We start from the raw sequence: 13283 nt of genomic DNA on the forward strand, positions 1-13283 counted from the left end.
ATAGTCCACGTTTAGAAAAGCACTATATAAAATAATCCTGCATCTATTTTTAGGCGTCACAATAACGAAAAAACTTTATGATTTTGTAAAATAATTAAAACAAACTCTATTCTGTGTTCTTTTCAGTGAACTTGAGCGCATTAGAAAATGAACCGAAACTCTGTGTAAACGTGAATTATTAAAATGGTCAGAGTCTCCTAGCTGTTTTTCCCCCCAACGCATTTTTTTAACTTTATGCGTGCAGCTGAGCGCTGATTAGATTACGAAGTTAAAGACGTGGATCACGATATGTCACGGCATGTGCCTATGATGGGCGTGCGCCCAAATCTACTATCGCTCCTCGCTCACTCCGTAGGCTCCCTAGATAGGCGGCAGGTATGTAAAGGGACGGAGCTGCCTATTCGGGCCGGCTGGCGATAATTAACGTTAGGATCTTGGGCTTCGCATTATAAAAGCAAGGCGCGGAGTTGAGTTCGGGAAGTAGGTGATGCGGTGGAGCAGGACAGAGTGGCATGCGAGCGGGGCGATGTGACGCGGCCCGGGGACTTTAAACAGGACGCTGGAATTCCGCCCTGTGATCCTCACACTCTCGCACCGCCCTCACGCCGTGCAGGCGCGCTGCCTCCGTTCTGCCACTCTGCCACCTTTCACCAGCTGTGTGCCCGCGTGCCAGCATGGCACAACCCCCGGATCTGCACGTGTACTTCATTTCTTCCCCTTTCTTTCCGTCCTCCCTCCTTTAACCTTTCCTTCCCTATTACCTAAATAAATTATCCCTTTTCCTGTAAGACCTCGCCTTGTGTCCCTGCTTCATGGTGCCGCCCGTGCAAATAGGCTCGAACCCGTTACAGATACCAAACCCCGAGCCCAAAACTCATTTAAATTAAATAACAAATATTGTAAGAAAACAACAATAGCCAACGTTTAGAAATTCTTTCCGAAGCTGCATTGGGCCGGTGTTATGCGCAGAGCGCCAGGAGATGTACTGAAGCTCAAATCTCCGAAAACTACACTTGTACACAGTAACAGTAATATTTCAAACATTTTGCAGGCTGCCGTTTGGAGAAACCAGAGAATAAAGAATAAACCAGTTGTTGGCTCAAAATAACCCAACCAGGTGTTCATTTGTAAATGACTCACTACATCTCATATGACCCAACATGAGCAACACAACAATGTGTTTAAAGAACCCGAAATAACCCAGAATTTTGACTCAGCATAAACCACCCAACGATGTGTTTACAGAAACAACACAGCATTTTTAGTGCGTCTTTTTTGAGTTATAATGTTTTATTCTGAAAGTCTATTTCACCAGTTATTTCTATATTTAAAGTTTGATGTATGTTAAAATTTATTTTTTAAAATAACAATAAACAGATACAAACAAAGATAGGCTATATAACAGTTCATTCTTTGTACAATTAAAATGATCAGCTAGTGAACTTGATCGTCTGTCAAAACAACATTTAACCAATGTTTGTTTTTTTGACTCATTATTATACAATAAATATCAATATCTCTGGTTTTTCATTTTTGTTGTATAAAGTTCTCAGATGTGGAAATTACAATCACTGTAGTATTTATTCGATACAACATATTGTTAAGACTTTTTTCGGACTTAATTATATTTAAAACTGCATAGGGTAAAAAATGTCACTTTGTGCCACCTGGCGGTGATTTCACGAATGACTTTAAACTGCAACTGATTTATTTTGGCTGCTGCTGTTTTCCCACGGCAGTGAGCACGACGGTAATAGGCATTCTGGTTGTCTACCTACTGTATGAGCCCTGTGATGGATTGGCAACCTAACCAGGGTGTGTGCCCTATGTCTCCTGGGATAAACTCTAGTCCCCCAGCGACCCTGGATACAGGATGAAGCGTTATAGATGATGAGTAAGTGAGTATGTACAGTAGTTGTGTTGGCTTGTTTTGTGCTGTGTAGACTCACCAGTAACATTTACCCAGAGTGCATCACTGTAGTGCGTATAGTAGATTGGTTTTTCTTTTCCAGCTCTGCACTTGTACTGACCACCATCAGAGACTCTAACTGATCTGATGGTGTAGGAGTGTGTTGCAGTCTCAGTCTCAGTGCTGTGTGTGGGTGTAGTCCAGTAAAACTTCCATCCAGCAGACTGCAGCTTCAGTGTACAGGTCAGAGTGACTGGGTTTCCTGTCAGTGCAGCTCCTTTAAGGTCTGATCTGAGTTCAGGTTTAGTTTTTTCTGTTAGAAATGAAACAGTTTAGGATGTGAAGGACTCTTTACTACACTAGGGTTATTCTGTTCTACAGAATAAAACATGTTATAGTGTCTCTACGAAATCGAGTTTTTTAATATTAAACCCTAAGTGTTTTTTTTCTATTTTATTACTTTTTTTATGTGTAACTATGAGGGTTCACCACCAGAGGGCATTGTTTTGTGTTTGTAGTTTTTGTTTGTAGACTTAGTTTCCCAGAAGGCACCTCGTTCAGGTGATGTGGGTGCTCACCTGAACGAGGTAGCTCATTAGATTAATTTTAAATAGCTGGTTGTTCTGGGAAACTGGGTCGAGCATTAATTTCAGTTCTGTTAAGTGGGCATTTGTTTTGTCTGGTTATGGTCTGTATAGCAGGATTAGTCTCTAGGAAAATTAGCCTCAGTTGACATTTTAACAAATAATTTCTGCATTTTTAACAAACTGTTTCACTTGGGACAACGTTTCGGGGATCGTTCCACAGGCTTTCTATAATAGTTTGCTAAAATTGTGGCCCACTCATCTTGAAAGAACTGCTGTAACTGGGTCAGGTTTGTAGGCCTTCTTGTTCGCCCTCACCTTTTCAGTGCCGCTCACAAATGTTAAATAGGATTAAGATCAGGGTTTTGTGATGGCCACTTCAAGCCACTATGTAACAAATTTGTAGGTATGCTTAGGGTCTTTGTTCATTTGTGGCCAACTTCCTGGCTGATTTCTTTAGATCTTGGTTTAATATATCCACATAATTTACTTTTCTCATAATGCCATCTATTTTGTGAAGTGCACCAGTCTCTTCTTCAGTAAAGCAGCACCACCCCCTTACATCACAGTTGGGATGGTGTTCTGAGGCTTCAAAGCTACTTATTTTATTTATATAAAATACACATTTTCTTAACAAATGTTTTTTTCTTAACTTAAAAAGTGTAAACAATATGTAAAATAAAACACCCTCACCTGATACAGTCAGTGTAACAGCAGCACTGGTCTGTGTGTATTTTGGGTCTGATGACTTTGTTCCTTTACATGTATAATCACCTTTATTAGACTCTTTAGCATTAGTGATTGTGTATGTTTTCTTTCCTGCAGCATCACTGAGTTCTTTATTATCTCTATACCAGTGGTACTGCCAGGATCCAGCAGTCTGTATCTCACATGTGAGAGCGACGCTTTCCCCAATGAACACACTCTTAGTAGGCTGGACTTTCACTACAGACTGCGGTCTCGCTGTAAAAAGATATTGAATATAATAATAATAATTCTCAATCATCTCAACTTCGTTTAAATATTTTATAAACTTACACAGGTAAAATAATTTCAGAAAGCACTTAGATTTTTTTTCCCAGATAGTAGGCCAATAATCTGTAGTGAAAATGTAGAAATCACTATGTACCTGTTCCTGTAATTGTTGCTGGATTGCTCAACTCTGACTCATAGTTTCCTCTGCGTGCTTTACAGTAGTACTTTACTGGTACTTCATTAGAGACTGTCACACTGAGTGTGTTGGTGTCTTGGGCCCCAGGAGACAAGGGATTTGATGTCTGATAATCTTTGTACCAGAGAAAAGTCCATCCAGTAGACTGCAGATCACAGCTCAGAGTAACTCTGTCTCCTGTGTAGATGGAGCTCTGAGGATTCACTCTCACAGTCGGTTTGGGTTTTTCTGTTGAGATAGCATGATGGAGATGTAAGTGCAATTTGTCTTCATAAAATAATTAGCAGTTTAAGCGTTGTGCCCTATTAACCGTTTGAATTGTTTATTGTGAAGGTTGCTCTAACGTATATACATTGCAACATTCTCTATACTAATACTACTACCAATAATAATAATAATTTGCTCCTATTGCTCCTAATTAGCTTTTCCACATGATGCTTTATTAACTGCATTTTAAGTACCATTTTTCAGACACCAAGTTTTTATAGTAAAAACTCCATAGTGAAGCTTTGGAATCTTTTTCATAAAAAATCACAGTTGTCTCATTTAATGAGACAATTCTCATAGAAGAAAGTACAGAACAAAGACTAAATATAATCATAACTTATTAAATAATAACATGCATTCACACACTCACCTGATACATAGAGTGTAACCGCATCACTGATCTGTGAGAGCTGAGAGTCTCTTCTCCTCGTCCCTCTGCAGGTGTATTTACCCACGTCAGAGTCTCTAACTGAGCTGATGATTAACTCCTGTGTTGTGTCTCGTAGCGGTGTGTTATTATTTTTGTACCAGCTGTATGTCCACTCAGTGTCTCCTCCTGTCTGTATGTCACACCTGAAAGTCACTCTCTCTCCTCTGTACACCTGTGTATCAGGATTTATAATCACCACAGGTTTAGGACTGTCTGTTGGGGGAAAAAAATCCAATCAGCATTAATTAGATAAATGACTAGTAAGAAATTAAAATAACACATTATACCTGCACACATGTAAATGAGGAAATTGTCAGAGGTGGACAGAATCATTTTAAAAATCAACGTATGTTTACAAGTTTTATATATAGTTTGATATAGTTTTATATAGTTTGTTAAAACAGTTTATCGTGGTGGCATTACAACACCATGCCCATACAGTGGTTAATCAATCGGAATGTAGGTCCTACCGTCGCCGCGCTCGGCGGTACCGTTTGGCTTTGTGCGTTTGCTGGCTTTTTCCGTTGAGTGGCGCTATATAACTACAGGCTGACGCCTCATGCCTTACAGTAGTTCATTCTTTGCTGGATTAATGAGACACGGAGTTTTAGAACTGCACGTAGTAGCGGATAAAATCAAGTAAAACACTGTAGTTAAACAAATTTATAATCACAGAACTAAAATGACGATACAAATGTAGAATTTAAATTAAATTAAATCTTATTAGGATCAAATTTAAACAAAATAAATGTTTATTAACTGAAATAAATGACCATAAAATTAAAACAGTGTTAGGACGTTCTACTGCGTCAGCAGATGTCGGTCATTCAGCCCTGCTTGTGTTTTTGCGTTATTATAAGAATGAAATGCAGTAGACTGTTATGATTTGTAACGGGTTCGACCCATGTTACCCAAACAACTCAGTTCAGGTGTAAGTAAATGGATAGAAAGTAAATGGCTGTGCTGTTTGGGGGAGGGACGTGCTAATGATTTGGTCGGCTCTGTGTGTGTGTGTGTGTGTGTGAGAGAGAGAGAGAGAGGGGTGTCGCGGTCGTTTTCAGTGAAACAAAGGCTCAGCTGAAAAATGTTAGGCACATCAGTCACTTAACCCCCAATAAAAGGTATTTGAGTGTTATGATAGTTGTAATATAACAGATGCGCACTGAATACTAAACCTAAACCCGGCACGTAGATTAATGAACCAAGATAGCCCCCATACCCATTTAAAAAAAAAAAAAAAAATACCAAAGAATATTATTGTGTATAGACTGATTAAAAACAATGCAATTTATTCTATCATAAGGAAAATCTCAAATTCTTCCATTCCAATGATTAAAAAAAGGTAACAATGTCAACTTTAGAATCTAGAATCCAGGAGATTAAAATTACACAAATTTAAATCACTGAAAGTCTCCAGAAGAGCCTCAGATTCAAGAGGTTTTTAAAGTGGGGAGAAGTGCATTTCAGTTCCTCTGAATGTATAGGTGAGAACAGCCGATTCACACCTGGGGAGGGTGAATAATTTGTATTTGAATGTTGTCTGGCATTGTAAAGCACTATAGTGACACTAAAGGAACAACCCAGGATTAATAGGAATTCTTATACTGCATAAAAATTATTTAGCACAAAAAAATTCCTCGCGCTCGGGAAAACTATGCGTGCGGTTGAGCGCCGATTAGACTTTAGGAAATTAAAGCGGAGGGTTTTTATTTAGACTATAAAAAAAATAACCTGAGTCTATTTTTAGGCGTGCCAGCTGCCACTTTTTAGTTAGAAGTTTTCAATACAAAGCTTATAATGCCCACATGACATGACGGAATAAGGCACATCTGGCGTGACAGGCTGAAAAAACTGTGTCAGATTAATGTGCAAAAACTATATAATAAAACTATATAAGACTACATGCCTTTATTAGACTCAACTTTTATTTAAGCGCACTCACAATAACGAAAAAACTTTGTGATTTTGTAAGTGTTGTAAGCTGCGCTGCTCTGTATTGTTTTTGGTGAACTTGAGCGAATCAGTCTGCTTGCTGTTTTCCCGACGTGTTCATAATCATTAGTCTACTTCTGCCGGTGCGCTCTGGAAAACTCCATGCATGTGGCTGAGCGCTGATTAAAACTATGGAGTAAATTAAAGAGGAGAATCACGATGCCGAGTCGAAGTCCTGAGCCCAAACCTCATTTAAATTAAATTAACAAATATTATAAGTAAAAAAACAATAGCCCATGTTTAGAAACCGTTTATAAATTCTTTCCGACATGAGTTGGCCCGGTGTTATGTGCAGAGCGCCGGGAGATTTCCTGAAGCTCAGAAATCACTGGGCATTTTTTCTAAATAGCCGCTATCTTTAATAACTGATGGAGGTTTTGAGCTGTATACACACGCATTCCTGCCTAAACAACTCTTAAAACTACACCTGTGACACAATAACAGTAATATTTCAAACATTCTGCAGGCTGATATTTGGAGAAAGGAAAGAATAATGAATAAACCAGTTGTTAGGTCAAAATAACCCAACCAGGTGTTCATTTGTAAACTACATCTCATATGAGCCAACATGAGCAACCCAACAATGTGCTTGAAGTACCTGAAATAATCCAGAACTTAAATAACAATAAACCGATACAGAGATACGCTGTATAACGGTCACTGTTGTATTTACGGCAACGAGCGAAAATGTCACTTTGCGCCACCTGGCGGCCATTTTACGAATGACTTTGAAATGCAACTGATTTATTTTGGCCGCTGACGTTTTTACGCGGCGGTGAGCGCGACGGTAATAACCATTCCAATTGATCAACTACTGTATATGGTGTGAAATATGTGAGCGATTAAACTTTTCCCTGGTTGGCGGGCTCAGTGATAGGCTGCTTCCCATTGTGGAAAGACATAACACCCGTGTCTTCGTGTTTTTTACAGGTATGAATATATTTCATTAAAATGTTAATTTCACTGTAAGAATGCATTATAAACGGTTTGAGTGTTTTTTAAGTGTATCCAATATAAAAGTCTTTTGATTCTCTGAGGATTACAAAAATAGTTAAAAGGTGATTTTAATAATGTTCCCTGCATGATTACTGGTCATTTCAATTAGAAGGAATTGAAATCAATTGTTTGTCTGGCTGAAGTAGTCAGTCCATGTCATGTTATAGCATTTTAAGATTGTGTTTTATAGTTCTGCCTTTCATGTTGTGTTTCTAGTTCAGTTGCTATTTTGAAAGTTTCTCAGTTTGTGCATGAACTATATGGGATAAGAGATATTTTGAGTTAATATCATGTAGTGGTGTAGTGGTTAGCACTGTCGCCTTGCACCTCCTGGGTCCGGGTTCGATTCCCATCTCTGTGTGCAAGGTGTTTGCATGTTTCTTCCAGGTGCTCTGGTTTCCTCCCACTGTCCAAAGACGTGTAGGTTAGGTTAATTGACATTTCCAAATTGGCCGTAGTGTGTAAATGGATGTGTGTGCCCTGCAACGGATCGGTGTCCAGGGTGTACCCGGCCTTGTGCCTGAAGTCTCCTGGGATAGGCACCAGGGCCCCTGCGACCCTGAATACAGGTTTAAGCGGTATAGATGATTGTGTGAGTGAGTGAAGTCTTGAGTATTTATTTTGTGAAATCTGGTCTTTATTGACGTGCTGCTATCTTGATAATAAGTATTTTGCCTCTTTAACACTTTTTTTCATTCTTGTGGTAAACCATTAGAATAGTATAAATCTTTGCAAGATAAGACATTTGTGTATCTTTTTGTACAAGTGTGCATGCATTGTGTTGTATAAGAATGAACAGGTTCCCCCAAAGTGAGCTATCAATCGTCACACTCCAAATTAATCTACAGAACTCCTCTCCTAGCCGTGTCCCTATCCTGACTACCTTATCTTGTCTGGGACACAAAGCAGCAAGAAGCTTAACTCAATGATGAGAAAAAAACCCAGCTGTGCCTGGAACCAAGCCAGCAACAGATAACTAGTGTTAACCTTGAACAACAATAGCATAAATTGGCAATTTAACAAACAAAGGAAAATTATTTTATAGTTTCAGTCCGAGTTGGGTGGAACCAAAGCACTCTTTCACCCTTGTATTTTCCGCCCTAAGACTCTTTGGCCTTTTCAGAGCTCTCTGATCTCATTTGCCCTTCTGCTCCCTCGCCCTTGCGCTTCGACCTGCGCACACACGCTGCACCATCAAGCGAGCTAGTCATCCAATTTTGAAGACCTTCTGTGAAGCTTTGTGCCAGAAACCTTCAAAGACTTGCAACGAAGAAACTCTCAAAAGAATTTCCAGAGCATCACCATCTGTAACCACACAACCAACCAGGGGTAGCTCAGTGGTTAGGCTGATGGACTGTAGTTAGGAAGGTCCCAAAAGGTCCCAGAAGGTCTCGGGTTCCAACTCCACAACCACCAAGTTGCCACTGTTGGGGTCTTGAGCAAGGCCCTTAACCCTCAGATGTATAATGGGATAAAAATGTTAGTCTCTTTGGATAAGGGTGTCTGCCAAATGCCTAAATACATTTGCCCAGATCTTGTGTTACCATGCTCATAAATATAAAGACCAGATTTTGTATTCTTGTTGGACACAGGATAAAAAGAATTGGTAAAATATATTAAATTGCTCTAGATGTTGGATGGATAGCGAATAAAGTGTATGCTATAAATTGTAAATCAGTTTAATCAAATTAACCCATCTTTAAAGATTTTAATCATTCTGACAAAGAGCTGGAACCCTACAGTTGTGTTTGAAAGGGGTGTATTGCCTATGTTTGTTGGGTGTAGTGATTTCCTGGTGTATGGTTGTTTTGCAGGATGCACCTGTTGAGTTTTGACATGTTAATATAGAAATTTGGATAAGATAAACTGTCTCAGTGATAAACTGGCTGCCATTGTGGAAAAAAAATAACACCTGTGTTCTCTTGTGTTTCACAGTGTTTATTCAACGATCCACAGGGCACATCGCCTGCGTATCATTTGCAGCCAGCACAGGTAGGTCTGAGGCCGGTAACATAACTTTTTACATATTCACAATTTTTCTCAATCATCTGTTAAATGTATAGGTTGAATTTTGCATGAATAAAACAAAACATACACCGTGTTCCAAATTATTACACAAATTATATCTTTCTCTGATTTTCATAATTAGTCAATACAAATGACAGTCAGTATAATTTTATAAATCATCAACCATAAGGGTATAATTAAAATTTAATTGAACTAACCTCCTAATGATAATATTTATTTTAAAAATAAAAAAAAATGAAAACACACTGTTCCAAATTATTATGCACAACAGAGTTAGAACATTTTATAGGTCGTAAAAAACTGAAAATAGGCTTTCGTTGAATTTGCAGCATTATGAGGTAATATTTACTGAAATCAAAAGCTATTTAAATCAAGAACATCCTAACAGGGCATGTTACATCTTAACATAGGACCCCTTCTTTGATATCACCTTCGCAATTCTTGCATCCATTGAACTTTTGGACAGGTTCCCCTTGAATTTCTTTGCAGGATGTCAGAATAGTCTCCCAGAGCTGCTGTTTTGATGTGAACTGCCTCCCACTTTAGATCTTTTGCTTAAAGATGCTCCAAAGGTTCTCAATGGGGTTAAGGGCAGGGGAGGATGGTGGCTACACCATGAGTTTCTTATCTTTTGTGTCCATAGCAGGCAATGACACAGAGGTATTCGTTGCAGCATGAGATGGTGCATTGTCATGCATGAAGATGATTTTGCTACGGAAGGCAAAGAAGGTTCTTCTTTTTGTACCATGGAAGAAAGTCAAAAACTCTATATACTTTGCCGAGGTCATTTTCACACCTTCAGGGACCCTAATGCGGCCTACCAGCTCCGGCACCTTCTTGTTGACGTCGCAGCCTTGTTGGGACATGGTGGCCGATTACCAACCATCCACTACTCCATCCATCTGGACCATCCAGGGTTGCACGACACTCATCAGTAAACAAGACTAGTCTTCATGTATGCCTGGGCCCACTGCAACTATTTCTGCTTGTGAGCAGTGGTTAGGGGTGGCCGAATAGTAGATTTATGCACAACTGCAAGCCTCTACACCTTGGATCCTACACCTTGAGGTTTGCAGGACTCCAGAGGCACCAGCAGCTTCAAATGCCTGTTTGCTGCTTTATAATGGCATTTTAGCAGCTGCTCTCTTAATCCGATGAATTTGTCTGGCAGAAACCTTCCTCATTCTGCCATTATCTGCATGAATCCTACTGTGCTCTGAATCACCTACAAATGTCTTCACAGTACGATGATCACGCTTAAGTTTTTATGAAATATCTAATGTTTTCATACCTTGTCCAAGGCATTGCACTATTTGAGAGATCCTTTTTTTCCCCCATATTGGTTAAAACCTGTGGCCTGCTTAATAATGTGGAACAACCTTCTTCAGTACTTTTCCTTTAATTGGGCTCATTTGGCAAACTAATTATCACAGGAGTCTGAGATTCATTTCAATGATCCAAAGAGCTCTGAGACACAGTACCATGGATGAGTTTAATTTAAAAACCAAACATTTAATGTTTATGACACTTACATCCAATTTGCATAATAATTTGGAACACGGTCTAAAAAAAAAAACTTTCTCATAATGAAATTTACAAATATCACCTGTTGTTTGTGCAGAGTGGATAAGTCCAGTCACCACTAACAGAAAGGAATAAAACAGAAAAGACACATTATTAAGGTACAAAACATGGTTTCTGTTTTTAAATACTCTCTTACTCACTTAAGTTACCCGTCTATACCACTTTATCCTGGATTCTAAGGGCCTTGAGCCTATCCCATGAACTTACTGTAGGGCATGAGGCAGGGTAGACCCCCTGGACAGGGTGTATAGGGCAAACACATAAACACACTCACACACTAAGGGAAATTTTGGTACTACAAATAGCCCAATTTGCATGTCTTTGGACAAGGAGGGGCGGGGTACCCAGAGAAAACCCACCAAGCACGAGGAGAACAAACTCCATGCACACAGAGACGGGAATCGAACCCGGACACTGGATATACAAGGCGTTGTGCCACTAAGTCACTGTGCTGCCCTTTAAATAAATAAATAAATAAATAAATAAATTCCCACACATTAATTTTTCTTTTGTTACTGATTGTATTATGACTATTATTATTATTATTATTATTATTATTATTAATTGTTCCCCCCTTTTTTTTTACACAAAAGTTTTAGAAACCACAAGATGTTTTTTAAGCTACTGTATAATCATTTTCAAAGTTCCAGACTAACATTTCTTTTCCAGCAAAATCTCAGCTATGAGATATAGACTCAAACTTAAATAAACAACTGCAAAGAACGTTTTTAGCGAAAACAAACTAATACTCTGTATTTATCATAATAAAATGTTTTAGAAAGAGTAAATGGTGTATTTACTGTGTGTCTTGGCTATGCAATACTTGTAAAACGTGAAGCAAATATTATGAGAAAAAAATAGTATTACAATCAATCTATCAATCAAGCAATAAAACTTTGTGAGAATGTGCCCTTTCTTAAAGTGAAGACAGACATAAACATTCTAACTCACTTCTACCTAAATTACAGGAAATAAATTAAAATAAATAAATAAAAAAATATATTATAATAAAATACTGCACTGTCTCATAATTTCTAACAATAAGCTTATATGGAAAAGTATTCTTGCATAACTCATCATGATATGTATTCTGCATTCCATCCATAATTTAAAAATTGTGAAATGGCCTAGCACACAGTGGGGCAAAAAAGTATTTAGTCAGCCACCAATTGTGCAAGTTCTCTTACTTAAAAAGATGAGAGAGGCCTGTAATTTTCATCATAGGTATACCTCAACTATGAGGAGAAAAATCCAAAAAATCACATTGTATGATTTTTAAATAATTTATTTTCAAATTATGGTGGAAAATAAGTATTTGGTCACCTACAAACAAGCAAGATTTCTGGCTCTCACAGACAAGTAACAACGTCTTTGAGAGGCTCCTCTGTCATCCACTTGTTACCTGTATTAATGGCATCTGTTATCAGTATAAAAGATACCTGTCCACAACCTTAAACAGTCACACTCCAAACTCCACTATGGCCAAGACCAAAGAGCTGTCAAAGGACACCAGAAACAAAATGTAGACTTGCACTAGGCTGGGAAGACCGAATCTGCAATAGGTAAGGAGAAGTTATTAGAAAATGAAAGACCAATAATAATCTCCCTCAATCTGGGGCTCCACGAAATATTTCACCCCATGGGGTCTAAAAGATCACAAGAACTGTGAGTAAAAATCTCAGAAACATATGGGTGACCTAGTGAATGACCTGCAGAGAGCTGGGACCAAAGTAGCAAAGGCTACCATCAGTAACACACTGCGCCGCCAGGGACTCAAATCCTGCAGTGCCAGACGTGTCATTTAATAAATTAATATTTAATTAATATTAAATTCTTAGCGCGCTGAAATAAGTTATGATATCGACTTACTCATGATGAAGCTGATTTGTGACTTGATCAATACACTTCTCAGGATGTTCAAAACCATTTTCTGTCTCATCTTCTGAAATCTTCAGTCCAGAAAACATCAGATTTTTCTTCAGGAGTGTTTAAAAATTTTAAAGTGCGCTTCACAGTGGAATCATATTTTTTCAGAAGTGAAATGAAATTATGTTCTGCTGAAAACTATTTTATATAGCCTACACATTTTCTAGGATCTTCCCATGACAGAGGAAGAAACGCCCCACGATTAGTTGTGAATAGCATTCCTGTGTTAGGGGTGTGGCCTGATTTAAATGTAGACTGTTGATTGTATAAAAAATAAAAAAATAAAAAATGTAACCTTCAAGTTTACCTATTGTAGAGCTTTTTTAAAGCTCCCTTACTATCAGGTCAGTGTGATTAGTAATCACTATGAGTTGTTTCTCAGTCTGTGTTCATCTA

General features: G+C 38.4%; 1 protein-coding gene across 1 annotated transcript in view; it reads right to left on the reverse strand.

Moving 5' to 3' along the window:
* The window catches only part of LOC128530118 (carcinoembryonic antigen-related cell adhesion molecule 5-like), a 32294-nt gene extending 19374 nt beyond the window's left edge, over positions 1-12920 (reverse strand). Inside the window, exons 1-6 of the mRNA XM_053503845.1 lie at positions 12831-12920; positions 10984-11019; positions 4302-4574; positions 3623-3892; positions 3187-3456; positions 1950-2222 (exon numbers count right to left, since the gene is read on the reverse strand). Of these exons, the coding sequence (XP_053359820.1) occupies positions 1950-2222; positions 3187-3456; positions 3623-3892; positions 4302-4574; positions 10984-11019; positions 12831-12900 (1192 nt within the window). The 5' untranslated portion in view covers positions 12901-12920. The remainder of the gene's footprint in view (positions 1-1949; positions 2223-3186; positions 3457-3622; positions 3893-4301; positions 4575-10983; positions 11020-12830) is intronic.
* Positions 12921-13283: the final 363 nt, after the last annotated feature.

This window comes from Clarias gariepinus, chromosome 1 (genome assembly GCF_024256425.1).
Source record: "Clarias gariepinus isolate MV-2021 ecotype Netherlands chromosome 1, CGAR_prim_01v2, whole genome shotgun sequence".
Classification (NCBI taxonomy): domain Eukaryota; kingdom Metazoa; phylum Chordata; class Actinopteri; order Siluriformes; family Clariidae; genus Clarias; species Clarias gariepinus.